This window comes from Lagopus muta, chromosome 4 (genome assembly GCF_023343835.1).
Source record: "Lagopus muta isolate bLagMut1 chromosome 4, bLagMut1 primary, whole genome shotgun sequence".
Classification (NCBI taxonomy): domain Eukaryota; kingdom Metazoa; phylum Chordata; class Aves; order Galliformes; family Phasianidae; genus Lagopus; species Lagopus muta.
This window is the reverse complement of record NC_064436.1, coordinates 40601217-40621328: the sequence shown is the minus strand read 5'-3', so window position 1 is coordinate 40621328 and position 20112 is coordinate 40601217. Positions and strand designations below refer to the sequence as shown.

The window sequence follows — 20112 nt, the reverse complement described above, 5'->3', positions numbered from 1 at the left end:
ATTTATTTTACCTTTTGTGAGTAGTATTCTGTGTCCTATTTTTTTTTCCTGGCAGGTAGAAAACCTAGAAGCTGCTTCATAGAAAAACTGTCCTCCACCATCAAAGAGTTAGAGCAAGTACCTGCTTCCCCTTCCTTCTTTCTTATTTTCTCATACTTGACGTTTTTAACTTTGTATTGTATAATCACCTGAAGTTGTAGTATCTTTCATTATAGAAACAGAAGAATAAACTTTCCCAGCTTTTTACTTCTCATGGCTTGATTCAGTGTATGTTTACTCGCACCACAAAGCTCTGGTTGCACACATTCCAGTTGTGAATCTGGGACAAAACTACAGTAAAAATATTAAATATCATGAAATCCAGCTCTGGTTGCACTTCTAACACAGTTTCTGAGCTATGCAATTTGCAAGGTTTTTCCAAGCAGTCTTACAATGAGAGGCTGCTGAGGATGTGTTGATGTTTGTGTCTGTGGAGCATTTGCTAGCCTTCCACGCTGCTTTCTGTGATGTTCCTCAGTCCTGCTGAGGGAGTTTGCAGGTGATGCTGGGGGTCATGGGTGCAGCTGAGCACTGGGTCCCATTCAGCACTGCCCTCCTGTTTCACTGGTTGTGTCTCTGCATGGTCAAGACAAACATTTTTGTTACTGCATCTACAGCAGTAGTTTCATATTTTATGAAAAAGTCTCTTCAATTGTCTTTTCTTCAGAATGCTTTCCTTAATTCTTTGCTTTGAAAGAGATTGCAACTATGAGAGATTGCTCAGCAGCAGATATTATGGTGAAATAGCACTGCAAGTTCTTTCTTTCTTAGACGCAGTGTAATCTGAGATGCAGTAGAATTTATTTTTTACGTCAGTCTGTTTTTTATACCCTTTTTTTCTTACAGCCTTCCCACAAAAGTCAGAGTTGGCTTTGCCTAGGTCAAAGTCTTTGTATACTCATGACAATATGACCCGTTAACTCTATTCATCACCCTGTTCTACAGTGTATGTATATTCTAAATAATGTATTCAGATTCAGAATGAATAAGAAAAATAAAAATAAAAATAGAGGGATTAGTACAGCAGCCTTCTGCAAAGGTGAAACAAAGAAACAAAGAAATGTTTGTTTCAGAGTTTCAAAATGGATCTTATATACTCCGTATTTTCATCTGACTATATGCTCACTAATTAATCACATATACTAGTATCAGGATGCAACATAGTCAGAAATGACTATGCTTGTTAGAGTAAAAAAAAATAAAAAAAATACTGCACAAGTGAAATTCTAATCCATCAGAATGCCTTGCATTTTCATTGGAGTTCTTTTACTTTCCTGGTTAAATCTTGAGCTTCACAGAGGCCTCAGTATCCACTTGCTGTCTACTTCCCATGCACTCAGAACAAATACACTGAAGAGTCAAAAGCTACAAAGACCAAAACAATCCCTAGTCACTCTTTCCCATCCTCCTTCTGTTGAAGAGAGACTTCTTAGAGTAGGACATGTGCAGAGTGCATCCTATTGTGCCCAGTGCTGAACATGGAAGCTTCCTTTGGGAATCTATGCTGGGTCTCTCCAGGGGAAGTATCCTGCGGATGCTGTCATGGAAGGCTGTATACGCAATCCCCATTTTTGACAACAGCTGGCACAAGATATCTGGGAAAGATGAGAAACAGTGCAAAGGCACGTGGATGCATTCTCTGTTTCATCCCTGTAGCCCTTCTAAACCAGAGGTTGTATGTCTAATAGTACGCAGTGGTTTTTACTTCCATTACTTTGTTCCTATCCCCTTTGGCATCTACAGTGTTCTGTGGCAATAAGTTAGACAGTTTAACTGCAGTTCTGTCTGTTGTATTACACTAATGTGCACAGTGCCTATGTCTTTGTGTTTACAATCTAGTTTCAGACAGAAATCAACAAGCAGATGCAACACTGGAGGATGAGAAAGTAAAAGGTTTGATAGAATGATTCACTGATTACCTGCCCACAAAGACTTACATGTTGGTATCAGTCTAATTTCATTTTCCAAATGTTCTGTCAGAGGCCTCTTTCTCAACCTGTGCATCATGTCTTTCAGTTTTTGTAGAAGCGCGGGATATATTTGAGGTTGGCTTCTCCCTGCCCTCTGCCAACCTCTCTGAGCTCACAGCTCCTCCTCCAGCAGGAGAAGCCCCACAGTCAAGGCAGGACTGCAGGTAACGTGGGTCGCGTTGCAGTCATAGCTTCCCAGCCAGCACTGCTTGGTCACTGTACAGGCCAATCTCTGCAGGGTCCCTTCATCTCCCAGTTACTTGTTGTCTTAGCAGAACAGACAAATATGCACTGGTCTTTCAACCCCTAATCATGATATCATAGAGTGGTTTGGCTTGGAAGGGACCCTGTACACCACCTAAGAGTTCCAACCCATCTTCTGTGGGCAGGGACATCTCCCACGTAGAGCAGGGCCCCATCCAGCCTGGTCCTGAATACCTCCAGCTTCTTTTGTCAACATATTCTTCCAATACCTTACCACAATACATATAAAATTGAATCAAGTGACACTAGATACAAGATGCTGTATAGCAATACTGGGAGAAGCTGGTGGTTCAAGTCTCTCTTGATACTTCCCATCTAGTTTGCAGTGCTAGAGTTCGTGTGTCACCCTTCACTAGATGCATAACCCAAAATTAATCTAATTTTCCACTGTTTCTGGTGTCTGATGATTTTTGTACATCCCTTCTCTCTCATCACAGCCCTCAAATCATGCAAGTAATCTAGCTACACTGGTTGAGAGTTGCCATCCTGTTACATATTTTCTCCTTTGGCCACACAGTTCAATGACCTGATCAAATTATTCCTTTGATCAACTTAAATATCATCTGTTCTAGGAAAATACTGAACAAAATGCTTGGTTTTCATTTCCTTCATGGGAAACAAGGTCTAATCCATTGTCTTTTTTGAGTGATGGTTTTGATGGCAAGTTAGGTTTTCAGCAGTCATGGAATTTATTTCTGTCACTTACAGCTATTTTGAGATCAATAAAAACGTCTTCCCACTTGCAACTAACCTGAATGTTGTTCTTAATTTGCTCCTTGTGATGTAGCTGGATATTTAGCACAGCATTAGAGCACTGAGCCATTAAACTCCAAAACTGTCCTAGATGCCTCTCCGTGTGGTCTCAAGGCATACTGCAGTCACATACCTAAAACTGTTTGTTATCCATGTTACTCCTGATCAGGGAACGTCTATGTGATTATTTCCTCCTCAGTGTATCATCAGTCTGTGTTCATCACCTGGTGGTTTATTGGCACTAATTATTGTAGACACCATAATGCAGATACCTTCAGACACATTTGCAGTCCCAGAGCCTCCCATCAGACAGTCACTGACAGTACAGAGAGATGCTGACCACAGCAATAGTTGATGGCAGCTCACTCTGCCCTTGAGCTTATGTGTTTAGCACCAGAAAACCCAGACAGACTCTGCAGCAGCATGGGACTCACTCATTTTGTGCTCTGATCCAAAGCCTATTGACATCAGCGGGGATACATATCTGGGGAGATGTCCTTAGACACATTGCTTTCCCTCTGTGCAAAGTATGTGCCTTCCATGAAAGTCTGCCTCAAAGCCCAGCAGAGAAACCACCTGAGAATGCAACCAATAGCCCATTATTGATATCTATTACAACTAGTGACTATTATCTTCCCCATGGTAAAATATATCAATCTTGTTGAAATGTTTCTTTTTTCTTTCTACCAGAAACTTATACTTTCTCTTAAAATTTCATATGAATTGTTGAAGTAGTTGCTGAAGGCTTTTTTAATTGAAATTTAATACCATCAGAACTTCTGAAGCACTAACTTAGCAGCATTTTATAATGTGTTTTGAAATAATTTTATCCAAAATTGAACACTTGGGAAGTGAGCACATTCAAGCACATTATTGTTGAAAAATATTCAGTCCTTCTCAGTGAAGTTTATTGTGGTAATAACACTCCATTGAGACCAAATTGTAGGGAGAATATACTCTATGACACCCAGGGAGCAGTGAGGATCTACTGTGTGACAATTCTTGCTGCTCCCAACAAGGAGACAGGATAGTGTATGCAGAGGCCAGTGATGTGCTGCTGCTGGACTCATTAGTCCTCTCCCTGTATGTTTAACTGATGCAAAACATATTTTCTGTTATTTAGGAGAGAATTCATCTCAGGGGAAGAATAAAGCTCGACAGTGTGATGATTCCTCTTCAAACTTCAGCAATAAATATGTAAGTTTCTTACTTTTGTCTCAAGTTCTGTAATGTTAGTACCTGTCTGGATAACACTTGTTGATCTTGATATTGTGCTATATAACTAAACAGGGTTAAAAATACAAAACAAGGTGAGCAATGACTTAAACAAAACTCAGCTTGCAGAGTCCATCCAGAACAAGAGTCCTGGGCAAACCAAGGCTGCAGAAGTCCATGGCAGCTGAAGAAGCTGCCATCACACAGAGGTCGACATTTATGGACTTAGCATGTGGCCTTAGCTGCTCATTTTCTGGTTGTAATTTCCTAGTAAAATTCCTAGTAAATGAACTTACAAAAAGAAGTAGATTTTTTCAGGCAGTTGCCCACAGGAAAGGAACTTACACATTCAGCACCTTTGGTTTCATGACAAGGCTGTAGCTGTTCCACACTGTGCAAAAGCAAGTACTCTTATTGACACAGTTGATTGCCTTAAACTTCTTGACTGCCAACATGCAGAACTGGCAAGTGTTGAACAAAGTTCTTACGCATACAAGGGCAAGGATCGTTAAAGCACCTATAAAATTTGCTGTTTAAGATATGGGTGCTACATTTTCCTTCATCCGTGAAGCTTTCCCAAGCACCACAATCTGTCTGTTTCCCATGAAGGGAAAGAAAAAGGGAAGGTTGTCCTGAGAAAACAGATGTCAGAGCATATCATGGCAGGGAGTGGGCAGAGGCAACTGTGTTGTGTCCAGACAAAGCCCAGCCTCGCACCATCATTGCAGGACAGAGTCCCCTAAACATGTGCTATCATCCTCCACTGAGACAGATCTGGTTGACCAGAAACACAAAGAGACATCTTTGAATTTTTCAGCTTGTTCTCATGTCCCTAGGGAATGCCCAAACTGAGCTTTCCTGATGCAAACTCAAGGATAAAATAAGTGAAATCTGTCCCTTGAATTAGAACATCAGAATGTAATGTTGCTACATTTCTAAAATCCCAGAGCTGACTCTGTTGGATGCAGGACAATCTCCTGATTCACAGAATCACAGAATCATAGAATGGCCTGGGTTGAAAAGGACTTAGTCCCTGTTATCTGCTACATGTGGGATTTACTCTGTATTACTCACTTCCACTTACTATTACATTCCTGAGCCGTCTTACCTGGAACAATAATCTTGAGATACAATTGTTATTTCAGATGTGAAGCAGCCTGGTTTAAGACAACGTGCAGGAACATCCCACCAAGGTTGCAGTGCCACAGGAACTGTGGAGCAGCTGAAGCTTTTTGCCAGGCAGGACACTTGTGCTAATGACTAGCCCTTGACTCCTAAGCCTCAAGTGCCTCCTGTCCTTTCTGGAACGACGTGCTTTTTTTGATGGCTTAATAACTGGTATATCATATGTATTTATTATGTTCTCATATAGTAGAAGCAGAAAAACTCTCAAGAAGGTTGAAGAGCGTGTTTGCATAGTCATTATTACAAGAATCTTCTGCACATACAGGAAGGAATATGATAGCATACTTTGTTGAACTTATGGTATTTAGGGTTCTTTTAATTGTATGTAGCAAAATACAAACACGGCCTGACCCTTGAAGCATTACTGGGCCAACTGCCGCAATGGAAGTTAATTCAGTGATTTCCTGGAGACTCCCCACTGAAGCACATGCTTAACTTGTCATAAATGTTTACAGGATGGGATGCCTGGGTGAAATACTGAAGTGCATGCTTTATTTCTGTGAAGGGGGGGAATATGCTTTGCACTGATGTTTGCATTTTTGTTTTTTGAAGTTCTATAAATTGCTGAATATGGTCCTTGTGATGTAGCAGGCAAGACAGTTAATTTTCTCCTATTCCTTGGCTAGCCGCTGCATTATACATGCTGTGAATGACTCCTCTGTGAGCTGAGGTGCACGGTAGGGATCAGCAGGAAAAGCAATTGTGCAGCTGAACCCTGTATTTGGAGTAATGCATGAGATTTCTGTTGACTACCGAATAACTCTGGAAGTTTAAGGAGTGTTTCAAGTGATGATTACAGACTTAATCTGTACAGAGCTGATGCTGCAAAAATATCAAGTAGTGCTTCTACCTGCATGTATCCTACTCTGCTAGAACTGTAAATGTTCAAAAATTATAGTAATGTGAGTATCTGCTCAGCCTCAGTCCACTGGCTCTGGCAGTGTGCTGAGAAACTCCATCATTGCATTTGGGAAAGGAAAGGAAAGGAGACAGTTGGTGGTGTAAGTGTGGGGCTGAGAGCCAGGCCAGCAATTTGAATTGTGATACCATTGATACAATGCTTTTGAGGAAACTTCTCTCTCCAATTTCCCTGTGTGAGTTGAGAAAACTTAACTAGCAGTATGGCAAAAGATTAAATGGATTTGTTAGTTCATATTTACGACAAAGTGTTCATTTCCCTAATTTTAACTGTTGCTCTTATTTCATTGGTGATGGATCTAATCCTCTGTCTTAGCAGCACCAAGAGAAATTTTGATGAAGTTTTGTAGAAGTTGAGAAATGAACAAGGGTGCTCCATGCTGCAGCTGAACTTCTATGGTCTGTTTGGGTGCTCCTAAGTCATTTGGGTTGCTCCAGCTCCAGAGCAGAGGAATTTTGTACCTGCTTTAGAAAGGTCAGGTTGCCTAAAATATACCAAATAGCATCTGCACCTACTCAGATTCCTGATTGCTGAAGTTTCCAATGAAAAAAGAAAGCAATCATTGTGCATTTTCATGTTGATTTTAAAATATTTTTGTAGCATGTTGCATCCTACTGACAGGACAGTAGAAAAGACCAGAGAAACATTACAAAAAATACATGCATGTGTAAAATTTGTTCATTACCTCCATGATGTGTCAAGAAGAGAAAACAACTTCCTATTAAAAGTTATTATGTTTATTAAAAGGCTCTACTTTTTCTCTTTGCAGAAATGCAGTTCATTACCTGTGCCAGAGATGGCCACTGCACTGCACTGCTGTGGCACAGGGTGAGCTGAGCACATTGCTATGAGCCCAGGCATCAGGTGCTCCAGGCATGGCAGGCAGGGAAGAACCAGGTCCTGCAGACGTGCCGAGGAGTGCAGAAAACTACTCCTTCTTGCAGATGGTGAGGGGAGAGAAAAGGGCTTGCTGCAAATCATTAGCTGTAGTACTTGTCCAAAACACATCCTCGGCAGTTTCTGAGCACTAGCATAGCCAAAAACATGTGCACGGGGCATGTAGTACCCTCGTGAAACATCAGCAGAGCTGTCTGTTTCATCATGGATTATTCCAGTGGGAACATAGGAGCAGTGGGAATAGTTTGAAGGCAGAATCCCAGCCTTCCTGCTCCCAGCCTCATCACTATCCACTCTGGTCTGTGAGCTCCAGTAGGCATTAGGTACTCTAAAGATTCCACATGCAGCTCATTTTGGCACATTGGGCAGATGTCCACAATATGTGCTGGCCAACAGCTGGCCATTCTGCTCACTGTTCCACTTACTGCACTGTGGGACTTGACACACCATGTCTGTGGACATAGCAAAGCGCAGGCTGCTATGGCATGACTCAGAAAGGTGCTCCAAAAAGTGCTCTCAGGACCTCTCCAGCACCATCAGTTATGGTTCCTCAATTTCTTCAAATTAGGACTATATCTGATAAAATAAGTGAGCTTAAAGATCACTCTGTCAATTCTCAATTGAGTCAGATTTTTTTCCATTTACGGCCAAGAGCAACCCATAAAGCACAGACTTTAATTAACCCCAATGAATGCAGCGGATATGAAACACCAGCACTCTTGAAATATGGCTGAAAGGTTTTCTGAGTTCCCCCACACCCATCCTGCAAGCTCACTAGCCCCAAGAAGAGCAGAACAGTGCCAAGAAGCACTTCAGGACAAGAAGCCACAAATAGAGGGTAAACCCCATTTCTTTCAGCAGCAAAAGTTCACCCAGAGTCAAGGTCAAGATCTCAGGCTGGCTGAGGGAAAAAACAAACGCATGGCTGGCAAAGCCCTCCTCACTACTGCGGGCATCAGGGCAGACACCCACTACTGGGACCTCATCAGAGCACTATCAGAGCAGCACCAGGCAGTGCAGTGACAACTCAGAAACATCCTCCCCCAGTAATTACATAAAACCAGGAAGGAGGACAGGAATACTGATGCTTTTCATCTTCCATTCCACAGCACTTTCAGTTCCCCCAGGTGTGGTGCTTTCCGGTAGAAGAAAAGCTGTGTTCTTTTGCCCTTTATTACTATTTTCTACTTTCAGATTTCCTCATGAACCAGCAGGACACCTCCCTGCCTGGAGTCGTTGTTCTTCTCCCCAAAGTGGCTCATTCTGTTCTTCTCCTCTTCACTTTCCATCTGCATGCTCCATTGGCAGCATTAAGCCTTCACCACCTCTGCTGCCCCAGGGCTGCTGTTTGGATGATGTTAAACAACTAAAACACAACATGATTACAGGCAGCACAGCACAGCAGAGAACAAACCAGCAAAAAATCCAACCATGCATAATGCCATGGATCCCTTGCAACTGTCCATCTCCAGCTCTAGGAGATAATTCAGCTTTTCTAAGGAGCAATAATGAGCCTTCTGCATGTGCCTCAGTTCCCAGCAATGCCAAGGCACATTTCTTCATACATGGACACACAGATGGGCTGGATTGTCCTCATGGTTCCACGAGACTGCCAGCTTTGCACTTCAGGCCTCTTATCACTGCTCTACGTCCAGGTTGTTCTTCTAAGAACTTCATTCATGTGAGTGCACTGTCTGGCTGCAGCTGCTGAAGCAAGGGAAGAAGGTGAGGGGGAGCGTGCCAAGTACAGTCAGTTGGGGGATGATGGGAGACAGAGCTGAGCTTCACTGCCCCACTCCAGACACTCAACACTCTGTGCCTGTCCTTTAGAAGCCACCATGGTGACACCACCAGGCATACGGCTGCAAGGCAGGTTTCTTGCTGCTGTTATTTTGCACACTCCTTTGTGGCAATAAGTGCCACTGAATCATAGAATCACTGAATCACTGCTTGCAAAGGATGGAGATTTTGGGGTTTCTTCCATTCCCCCCAAAGCCTGGATGTGACCAGGGGAGCAAAAAAAGCTCTGGGGTCCCTGCTTAGAAATGTTTCTTCCAGCCAGTGGATGGATCTATTACTCTTCCAAGAGATCCTCTTCAGGTTCACTGCAGGTCTGAATTAACCTGTTCCTAATGCTGCTTTGCCTGCTGGGGCCAGCCCTGGGCACTTATGGCTGGGCTGCAGACTGACACCTGGCACTTGGAGCATGATGATGGGGCACCTCATAAAATACAGAAAATGAAGAGAACAGATTTTATTACACTGTCTGTGCTTCCTCTCATTTTGAGAGTGGCTGTTTTCCTGCGCTCCCTCCGGTGGTCTGCTTTCTCTTTCAGAAAAAAAAAGAATTGAGCCACAAGAAGGGAAAGGCAGCCTCTCTCAGTAACACCCGTGAAATCTGTGGGCTGAGATGAGCTGATTGTGATGGGCAGCACATGGGCCTCCTACAGCCAATCTCAAGTGGGAACTGTGCAGGTGGGGGTTACTTCAGTCTACAGTGTCAGCAGCAAGCTGGGGGGTGAAAACAAGGAATGGCCCTGTTTTCCCGCACTTGCAATCAATCAATCAATCAATCAATCACTCAAGTCCCCCAAACTCCAACTTTCTGAAGCTTACCATGCAGTGCAGAATGATGGTGAGTTCTATAACCAGAAATATTTGATTAAAAAAAAAAAATATATATATATATATTTAAGTTAAATGAGGGCACCTAACCAGCTGGTTTCCTGTGCCAGTTTTAGGAACACAATCATTAAGGTTCTGCTGCAGTGCTGAGGCAATGCTGTAACTGAGGCTGAGCCTCAGTCATTGGGCACCTATGGGGTTTTATAAATTATTATCTGTAGCTGTGTCTGGCATACAAAATTAGCTATTTTGCCCATGTGTGTTGGAAGTAGTGGGGATTAATGAGGATTGTAAACAATATATATCTGACAGAGCAAAATAAGGAAAAGTTAATGGATGTAATTACTGGAGAGAGCATTCCAGGTATTGAATGGTATTCCAGTTATTCAATGTGGTGGTGTTTAGGGAAGACCTAATTACATTTGCATGGGATAAATGTTTCCCCATCAGCATCTGCAGATGGCCCCAAACTTGCATATGAGCCCCCAGCTCGCCAGATCTGGACTCTTATTCAGGTAGATTTTCTTAATGAAAGATTTTCTTAATTTCTTGAGTGTTAAGTCACACATGACACACAGCTAAGAACCGCTCTGTTGATGTTTTATTTTGGTTTTTTTTTTTTCCATTACCTCCCCAGTATATGAAAATCCTGTTGAAGAAGCAGAAAAAAATTAACAGAAGAACAAAAAATGTGAAGTAGGTGTGGAGGCTCCTGGACAGGGAAGCTACAGTGCCTGAAGCATGAAGCACCTCAGCCAGCTGGCAGATGGAGATGTTCTCAGGCAGTGAAACCACATCCTGTGAGAAGTGTGGGTCTTGCCTAGCCCTGCAGGCAATCAGACCTCTTCTTTCAGCACAATGTTTCCTTCAAAAAATATGGAGCAGTCATTGCAGTTGGCTTTTGCTCCCAAAGCGCCATGTACCTCCTGTGACTGATGGGACAGATTGTGGCCAGCCCACGATGGCACCCTGGGTCTTGGAGCTCCTGCTGGCTCTTTGTTTGCTCTGGAAATAATTCTTTTTTTTTCACCAGGAAAGGTAGGTAATGGTGCTGGTGGTGGTGCTGGGGATGAGCCATCTACAGCCTGCTACCAGAGAGCTGCAATTGACTCTTACCCCTGCATCAGAAAAACGGGACAAGGAATTGTCAAAGACCCTCAACCCAGGAATGAGTCTGTTCAGGCTGATGTTATCTTATAGTCATTGTATAGGGCAGGAAGAAGTATTGTGAAAGTCCTCACATGGCTACTTGTGACCTAGAGTGGCTTGGTTTGCTATGAAAAAGATCAAATATTTTAATATAATTCACTGTAATTAGTGCTCAGTGGTTTTAGGAGCTCATTTCCAGCCCCGGTGAACAATCAGCAGTCACTGGGGATTAGTATAAGGGGAGGATGGTGGGAATTCATCTTGCTTTGCCTTCAGCATGAGGATATTATCAGCTCCCACTCTACAGAATGAGGACAGTTTCTCACAAATTTCTCCATTATTATTAACATCGCTCTTAGTTAACTGGCAAATTGAGTATCTAACGACAGGTGGAGCTGACTCTCTTTTTTCCCTAGATCTGGGAGCAGAAATGAAGTCATGTTTTAGCTGTCACGTTCATACCTTTATTTCTCATGTTCAGTGCCTAGAGACTGTTGAGTATGACGTACTTAGTTATTAATATATTAAACATCTATTTGGTCTTCTTCCAGCACTTCAGCACTTTTATATCACTCATTAAATCTCCTTTAAGAATTTTCTTAGCTAAGCATCTGCCCATTACGCCCAAAATTTTTTGGAAAATAAAAATGTTTGGGATGAGAGGAAATCCAAATGGATTTATCAGAATTGGTCGTAGTGTGACTTCTTGGTGACTAAAAGCAAACTCAAAAAAAACCCAAAAAAACAGTTACCAAAGAGCCCATGCTTTTAAAGAGAAAATGTGTTCTGGGAAAATTTGAACATTTTTAAGAATTTAGGGAAATGACAAAATCAGAGACTTTTCCACTAAATGCATCTTATATTTATGTGGAAGTATCTTCAGCCAGCACATCTTAGGTGGAACATCTCTCCTGTTTGCTCCCTACTCCACAAGTCCAGACTCCGCAGCACTGGCTTAGCTGATGCCCATGCATTTTGACCATGCTTATTTTGATTTTATGTTACTCTTGTCACTTTCAGATATGTGTTGCCTGCAAGGCAATTAGACAAAAATGTCTTACTAGGAGCCGAGCACTACATTTATGATGCTGTATCTCACACTGCTGAAAATGAATGGAGAAGGACTATACCAAAATCACATCATGGTATGGTACGCAACACATAGAGGGAGAACTGCTTCCACTGCAACCATGTTAAGAAGAGGGCAGCTTCATTAAATATCCAAGTAGATGAACAAATATATTTGAAAGCTGTCTCTTGTGTAACGTGAATTTCAGTTAATGCAATTTTTTTTTTTTTTTTTGCCAATTACTTGGCACAGTGTCTCTTGTAGGACTTCTTTGAATCAAAATGGCTTGCATGCCCAATAACAGCAGCTGGAGATTGCAGCAATGGGGATCTCCATCAATAACATTGCAATGGTATGTGTCTGCATGCATGCAAGACTTACAACACCAATAGTGGAAGGTGTCAGGCATACCTCCTGGGGCTAGGATGAGGCAGCTCCCTCCCCAAGGGGAAAACTCACAGGCAGAACAACAGCACTCCCCTTATAATCTTGTTTTGTTCATTCTTGGGTCAAATTCTGCCTTGTTCATCTCTCATTTCTCTATTCCCTTTGCCATCCATTAATGATGCATGGCCAACTTTCTGCACCTCATTTTAAGAACAATTCAAGTAAAATGAAACATTTTAAAAGCCTTCTGGTTGTAGGCAATAATGGTTCAGTTGGTGTGCAGGACAGTTATGTGTCTCGTCTCTTCTTTTTTTTTTTCTTTTTTTTTCTTAATTCCCCACAGGATCTCAAAGCTCTGCTACATCAGCTTGAAAGCTGTGCAAGATCTGTAGTATGCACCAAACATGAGGAAACTTCTGTGAGTACACTTGCAGGGGAATGTGCATGTAAGGCTCTTTGGGCATTAACCAAAATCATATTATTTTTCAGTAAAGTTTACATTTCTTTTTCATACACAAAACCAAGTGTTTGGAAAACTCATTTTCCTAAGTTGCTTTCTCTGAAAGCAGATATCATATAGTGGTTTGTACAGCATTAGGCAAAAACTATTTTTAAGGATTGGGTCACTATGGTAACCACTTCTTATCTCAGAATCAAAAAGCGGTTATGATTGTAATTAAAAAATGTATGCTGCCTACCAAGAATTATTCTGAATTATAATTCATTTTCTGTCGCATATTTGAGTTATTTATATTGCTCCCAAAGGCATCGCCTTTTATTATAATTCAGTAAGGCAGCACTTCATACAGAGAGACTGTTTTGAGTAGAGTGCCAGAAATTGTGGTCAAAGACTTCAGCTTCTGAAACTCCAGGAATGCTTTGTGTCCTAGAAAGGGGAAACAAGGAGATAAATACGTCCTCCTAAAAGCTCATGCTTTGTCACTAGTTGTCGCACGTCCCAAGATCAGTCATAATGAGTTATAGATGTGAAACCTATCAACTAAGAACTCCTATCCAGTTATTGACTGGCAGCTCCAGGAGAATTTCCTTCAGCTTGCACCCTTCCCTTCTGTTCCCTGCACCAGACTCATGTGTGGATATCTTGGTGATCACTAGACCACGAGGAGGGATGGCAGTGAAATCATTGCCTTTAAGAGCTGTTAAAATAAATAACAGAAGTGTAGAGCTCCAAATGGCTCTAATGAAGCCTGCCTGGGAGTTCAAAAGAGCTTCCCAAATTCAATGGGAGCAAAACTGGGCTCGTGAGGAGGCGACCCGCTCCAGCTGGCTCTCACAGGCTCAGACCCCATACTACTTTATGGAGAGAAAATTGCATTTTTTCATTAGTAACTATTATACCATATTAACTATTTTCAAATAGCACCAGCTATATATCACTTCCTCTCTGCTTTGGGTCTGCTCAGGGCTGGGAAGAGGTTGTTAGCAGGATCTCTGGCAATCGCCACTGCTTTTCATTTTTTGAGCTACAACCTATTTATCCTTCAGCTAACACACCACAGAGCAAATATGTGTTTTATGTAAATAATAATAGATTTGATTGCCTAAGTGAATCTTTTTTTCACGCTTTCCAAGAGGGAGACAGAGCAAATGTTTATCTACCCAAAACCTGTAGTTTTCAACATCATTATTTTTTTAGCTTATTTTTCTGTGGTACAGTCATGCATCCTCATAGACGACCAAATGCTTTCTGTTGGAAATGGATTTACTGCTCAGTGGCCACAATTATTCTAGCAGCACACCCTGGAAAGCCTTTTTAGTGTCTAAAATGAGGGGTTTATTTTTCCTGGTGAGGCTCCTGTGCTGGGGAGGTTGCCAGATTAGAAGTAATCAGTAAGGTTAATGAGCCAGAGACTAATCGTTTGTATTCCTTTGGAGTTGCTCCATCGCCCCAAATGACTCGAGGTGCAGAGGAAGTTTTAATTAATTAACCCAGGGCCTCCCTTCCTCCTCCACCTCTGCCATGGGAAGCCCAGAGGACCTGTATGCCCACTAAATCCCCAATGCCCTGAATCCCTCCCAGAGCAGAAACAGCAGGGAAAGCTTTGGGTGTGAGGATGGATGGGGTGAGGAGGACTCAGGCAGGTGGGTAAGAAGGATGGTAGGGTATAAGAAGCCATGCTGCACAGTGGTGGTGATGCCTCCTGTGTGCTTTATCTTCATGGCTTTTACACTGGGTTTTCTTTTTTCCCTTGTTAAAATGGCTTGCTTCTACTGCAGCATAAACCAGCTGCTTGGATTTCCCAATAATGCAGCTTTTCTTCTGAAAAGTTTTGGTTCTTTTTTCCCTCCATCAGGGAAGACAAAATTAAGTGGTTTATCTGGGCTGGTTTAACCCTCTCCGATCTGCTCTTGAAAGTGTCCTTGTCTAAAGAGGGTGATGTGCTTTCCTTTTAGCAAACTATAAGAATACAGAGACCCAACCCACATCAATGCCATGAATTTCTCAGGTGCAAACTGATAAGAGAAATACTTCATAGTGGCTATAATGCATTGGAGTGGCAAATGACTTCATTAAGTCTGCAGTGATAATTAGTTTAATCAGCTGAAGTGTGGCTCAGTGCAGCACACTTCAGAGGTGTGTGATGTGGTGGGGGTCACTGCCCCCAGCTGGGAAATCATCCTCAGACCAATGCTTCCTCACCCAGGGGCTAAGCAAGATGTCTTCCTGCTCCTCCTGCTCTTTGCAGTTAATTCCCTGCTTTGATTAATTCCCTGATGCCATTCAATGAGGCCAGGCTGAGCTTCTGGGAGGAAATCTCAGCTTAGCTGTGGTTCAAGCTGCAGGAAAATGTTGCATTCTCCCCTGACTTCTCTGACTGAAACCCCACTGAGCTGAGTGTCTGCTCTGAGTGCATGGTGTCCCTGAGCCCCACCAGGGAACAGCATGACTCTCACTGTTGGGTTTCTCTTGTAGGGGGAAAAAAAACACAGAATACCAAATACTGTTCTTCTGTTACTTCCTTTGAAACCAGACTGAAAAGAAAATATGCTGCTTTGAGAGCATCTTTTCCCTGGCTGGCTGAGGCAGGTGCCTTCTTCTGAGCAAAGACTAACAGGGTTGCTTCATGTTGATATTCAGGTCTTCACGAAGCTTCTTCAATATCAGACGTCACAACTGTGTCAACATGCCAATGCAAGTGTTTCAGCCTCCTGTGTCTATATCATCTTTTATTTTTTATCTATGTTTAATTTTATTTCATTTTTTAACTGAGCAGTGTGAGAGACAGACAGTGTATGTAATACTCATGGTTCTTGAGGACCTCCCTAGCACTTGAATTTGGCTTGCTGGAGTTGGGCCCAGGCTGCCTTGGGTTTTAAATCTGATGGTTTTAATGCCAAACAATTCATTCAAACGTGGTATTGCTTGTGGAGGTTATCTGCTGCCCTACCATAGGACAGCAGCTTCCTCTGATGTCATCTCATCTTTCTAGTTCCGTGATGACAGTCACTTGCTGGTGTAGTACTACCCCTAAAAACAGATCTTTAAAGAAGGGAATGAGCTTGTCTGTTCTGAGGATAAATATCCTATTTTCAATATTCATTGCAGAGTGCCTGGTGTGAAATGCTGCTTTGAGTGAAAGATACACTTTGTGGTCCTCCTTTCACAAACTGCTTGGTGAATGGAAGAGAACAACCATGCTGCAAGGAGCTAGTAGATTGGTGTTGCAGCTCTCTGGCCTCAAAACAGGAGAAATGTCAGGCTGCTTTTATAAAACAAAAGCTCATTCCAGGTGGCTGTAACTCCCACTGCTCTTGAGCTAACTCACTTGACAGTGCTTGTGCCATCTCCTGCCTAAGGGTGAACTATTTTGGGGTCACATGTTCTTTGAGCCACTGTGGTCAGTGACCAACAGCAAATCTCCTTATATGAAGATGCTCCAAGGCAGCTGGACTAGATTCCTATGGTGTTACAGAATCACAGAATTGCAGGGGTTGGAAGAGACCCCAAAAGATCATTAAGTCCAACCCCCCTGCCAAAGCAGGTATCCTACAATAGGTCACGTAGGAAGGCATCCAGGTGGGTCTTGAATGTCTCCATAGGAGACTCCACAATCTCTCTGGGTAACCTGTTCCAGTGCTCCGTCACCCTTTCCATAAAGAAGTTCTTCTGCATGTTAGTATTTTGTTCAAATTTTAGGCTTCTTTTAGACTCCTTATCCTATCACTACATATTATCGAGAAGAGTCTGGCCTCATCCATTTGCCTCCCACCTCCCTTTAGATATTTATAAATATTTATCAGATCCCTTCTCAGCCTTCTTTTTCCCAGAATGAACAGACCCAGGTTACTCAGTCTGTCCTCATAAGGGAGACACTTCAGGTCCTTAATCATCTTTGTGGCCTTCTGCTGGACTCCTTCTAGGAGTTACAGAGCAACTGGATGGAGCCTAAAGTCCTCCCTTTTTTCCACTACCCCCTGTCTTCAGCAGAAACCCTGCTTAGTGCTGTGGCTTCAGCCACCCTCATACTAAGCCCTGAGAAGCTCTTGTGTGATAATTGGTCAAGATTAGAGGCTACAGCAATGGGAGGGTTGCTGAGCTCAAAGAGCCTCCTTCAACTTGAAGCATGCATGCGTGCCTGGTGCTTGGGGCAGAAAGCAGCATGAAGTACCCACCCTCTCATCACAGCTCCTGCTTCTGGAGCTGGCTACTGTAACCATCCATCCATCTGTTCTCTCAGCCTGAATTCATTTTTTCATCCTCTGGAGAGGGTAGGATGTGATCATCATCACCTATGGGGTCACAAAAAGAGAATGTTCTCACAGAAACAAAAGGGATTCACTCATGAGACAGAGGGATCTGCTCCCTCTAATCCATCTGCTCTTCTCCAGCAGACAGAACACATATAAAACACTCCTGGAGCTACAAGTCCACTACTTGCATCCTTTGCCTGTTGCTCTGCAATGTGTTCCTGTGACTTGGCCAGGTGACTTGAGTGATGGAGCTGAATGAAGAAGAGGGAGGGATGTACATCTTGGAAATGGTTTCAGGAAGCTTCTTTCTGGTTACTCCCCACATCACATAAGAAGGGAAATGTGTGTGTCTATGTCATTGTTGATTATTTTGTCTTTTTCCCTCTGAAAAAGTGAACTATGTAACTGTGTTGTTGCTATTCCACAAACACACTGTGGGCACACAACCTGGGAACAGCTGAAAGTGCTGAACGGACAAAGCATCCGAAGCCAGGTGTTAATCCTGCTTTGTAAAATAATTTAAATAATTTAGGCACAGACTTAAGTACTATTCTAGACTGAGGTTCCAGGAATCTGCTGGATTCTGTTCTTGTGATCAAAACCTTCTTATCTTAACCAGATTTCTATCAGAGCTTGGGCAAACCTCTGACATTGCATTTGGAATTCTTTCACAAAGGTTCCATTGGCAATAACCCAGACACCAGCATGCACTTTGGGAAACAAATGAGCATAAACCTACACCGAGTTGTATGGGAGAGGGGGAAATCAGCCAATAGGGGTTGGAACTAGATTATCTTAAAGGTTCCTTCCAACCCAAACCATTCTGTGATTCCATACAGCTTTTTTTTAAGGCAGACAACCATGCCAAGGTGAGATATAAATGGAGGAAAGCCAGGCAAAAGACAGCCACAGTAAATACCTTGATGTCCTGCTATTCATTCTGGAGAAAAATTGACAGCAAAAGGGATCTGGTCAGCGTTAAGCACCAGCAGCACGTTCTAATGCTGCTGAGCTGACTTCTTGCTGCCGCTCAATTAAACAGCTGTTTTACAAGGAACAGCAGATACCCCAGGGGGATGCTGCTGTCCTGTTTTTGATGTCTTCTGAACACTGAGTCTGGTATTAAGTAGCATCTAGGCACTAACCTTTCACTAAGTATCAACTTAACTCTGGGCTCATTTGAAAGCTTTGGGAGATCCCATGGCAATCAGCCTCTCAAGTTACCTCAGCATGGCATGGAAAAATGAAATGTCTCCTTGCAGATTTTCACTGGATGCTCCTCCCTTCCTTGAGAGGTACTGACTAATCATTTTGTAAGCAAGGATCATCTTTTAAACATGGGTGAGGAAGTTGCAATTGTGTGTTTCTCTTCTCCAAAGAATTTAGCAGGATACTACTAAGGACAAGAGGTAATAGCCTTAAGTTGCAGCAGAGGAGGTTCAGGTTACGTTTTAGGAACAATTTATTTTCTGAAAGAGTGGTAAGATATTGGAAAAGGCTGCCCACAGAGGTGGTGGAGTCACTGTCTCTGCAGGTTTTCAAGTAACATGAAGATGTGGCACTCAGGGATATGGTTTAGTGGACACGGTGGTGATGGGTTAACAGTTGGACTTGATATCTTGGACGTTATTTCCAACCTTAATAATTCTATAATTCTACCTCTCTGTGGAGGATACATGGATAATGTGTTATCCATTTTAATGCTCACTCATTATCAAAAGGCACATACAATAAAGCCATGAAAGAAAGCAGCAGATTAATCATTTTTCCCCCACTGAAGGTCCTACTTCTTTCCCCCGATATCTGGGATTTCCTGAAGGTCTCAACCCACTACCTTCTCTATCTCACAGTGCTCTTTCAAAGGGATCAAAAGAAACCTGAGAAGTATGGGAAATAGGGTTGTTCATGTCTGCTGCTAAGATGTGAATGTGTTTTTTTTCTAATTAACAGAACTTAAAAGCAGTGTTCTGTAAAGTCATCTCTACGGTTGGTGGTGAAAATGGGACTGTTAAGTCCCATTTGGATTGGATAGTGGGTCAGCAGCGATGTGTGAGTGCTATTCTGGATCTCATGTTTGTCTCTGCCTTAAAATAAATTAAATCACTCTCTATTGCTGTTGGCAAGCAGCCAAGAACAGCTGAGCTGCAGTGTTCCCTGTGACAAGCTGTGTGTGCTGTATGTGTCTGGTTTTGCTCAATAACTCCTCAGCCATGGGCTCCAAGACTGAGTGGGGGTGGCTTCTCCAGCCACCAGTAATGACTGTTTCTCATGGGATTACTTCATTGGAGGCTCTGGCCATGGGATGCAGCACAGCCTTGTTTGACCACCATGTTTTTTCATGTGTGCCTTATAGGGGTTCCTGTTTTCATAGTTTCTTCGGCCTTTTTCTACATCAACTGTAAAGCAGAGAAATTACAAGAAGAATCATGTCTTTCTGTAAGGAATTTAAAAGATATCCTGTAAAATACTGCTGCAGTTCTCCCAAAATCTGCCCCTTAGCCTTTGCACCAGAGTCCCATTTGGAGGTATCTGTAAGGCATTTACCATATTGCAAATAATTCCCCTCTAACACATGCTGCATGTCCTTTGCCGGCTCATGAAAACCGTGTGCTCCAGCTAAATTTTGGTGGAGGGAGAGGATCAGGATCAAATGCATTTGGGTAATGAGTTGTATGTGCATTGAATATTCTTCTGATTATGGTTTTGGATAATTGGGGAAATTTTCAAAGTAATTAGAAGCCACTAAAGGGACATGATGCTGCTTCATGTATTAAGCTCTGATTAACTGAAGTGTGGAAAGTTCACACTGAAAAAAACAGTCAAAAACTTGGGGTACCACTTTCACACTAATTGAGCCATTGCAGCACTTGGAGATTTGTAGCCAAAGATCATCTATTTGTACGGAAACCTCAGTGGCAGAGACTTTG

At 42.6% G+C, this 20112-nt stretch overlaps 1 protein-coding gene across 1 annotated transcript in view; it reads left to right on the top strand.

The window, feature by feature from the left end:
- EMCN (endomucin) overlaps nucleotides 1–7070 on the top strand; it is a 50648-nt gene extending 43578 nt beyond the window's left edge. Inside the window, 2 exon segments of the mRNA XM_048942997.1 lie at nucleotides 4150–4223; nucleotides 5387–7070. Of these exon segments, the coding sequence (XP_048798954.1) occupies nucleotides 4150–4223; nucleotides 5387–5392 (80 nt within the window). The 3' untranslated portion in view covers nucleotides 5393–7070.
- Nucleotides 7071–20112: the final 13042 nt, after the last annotated feature.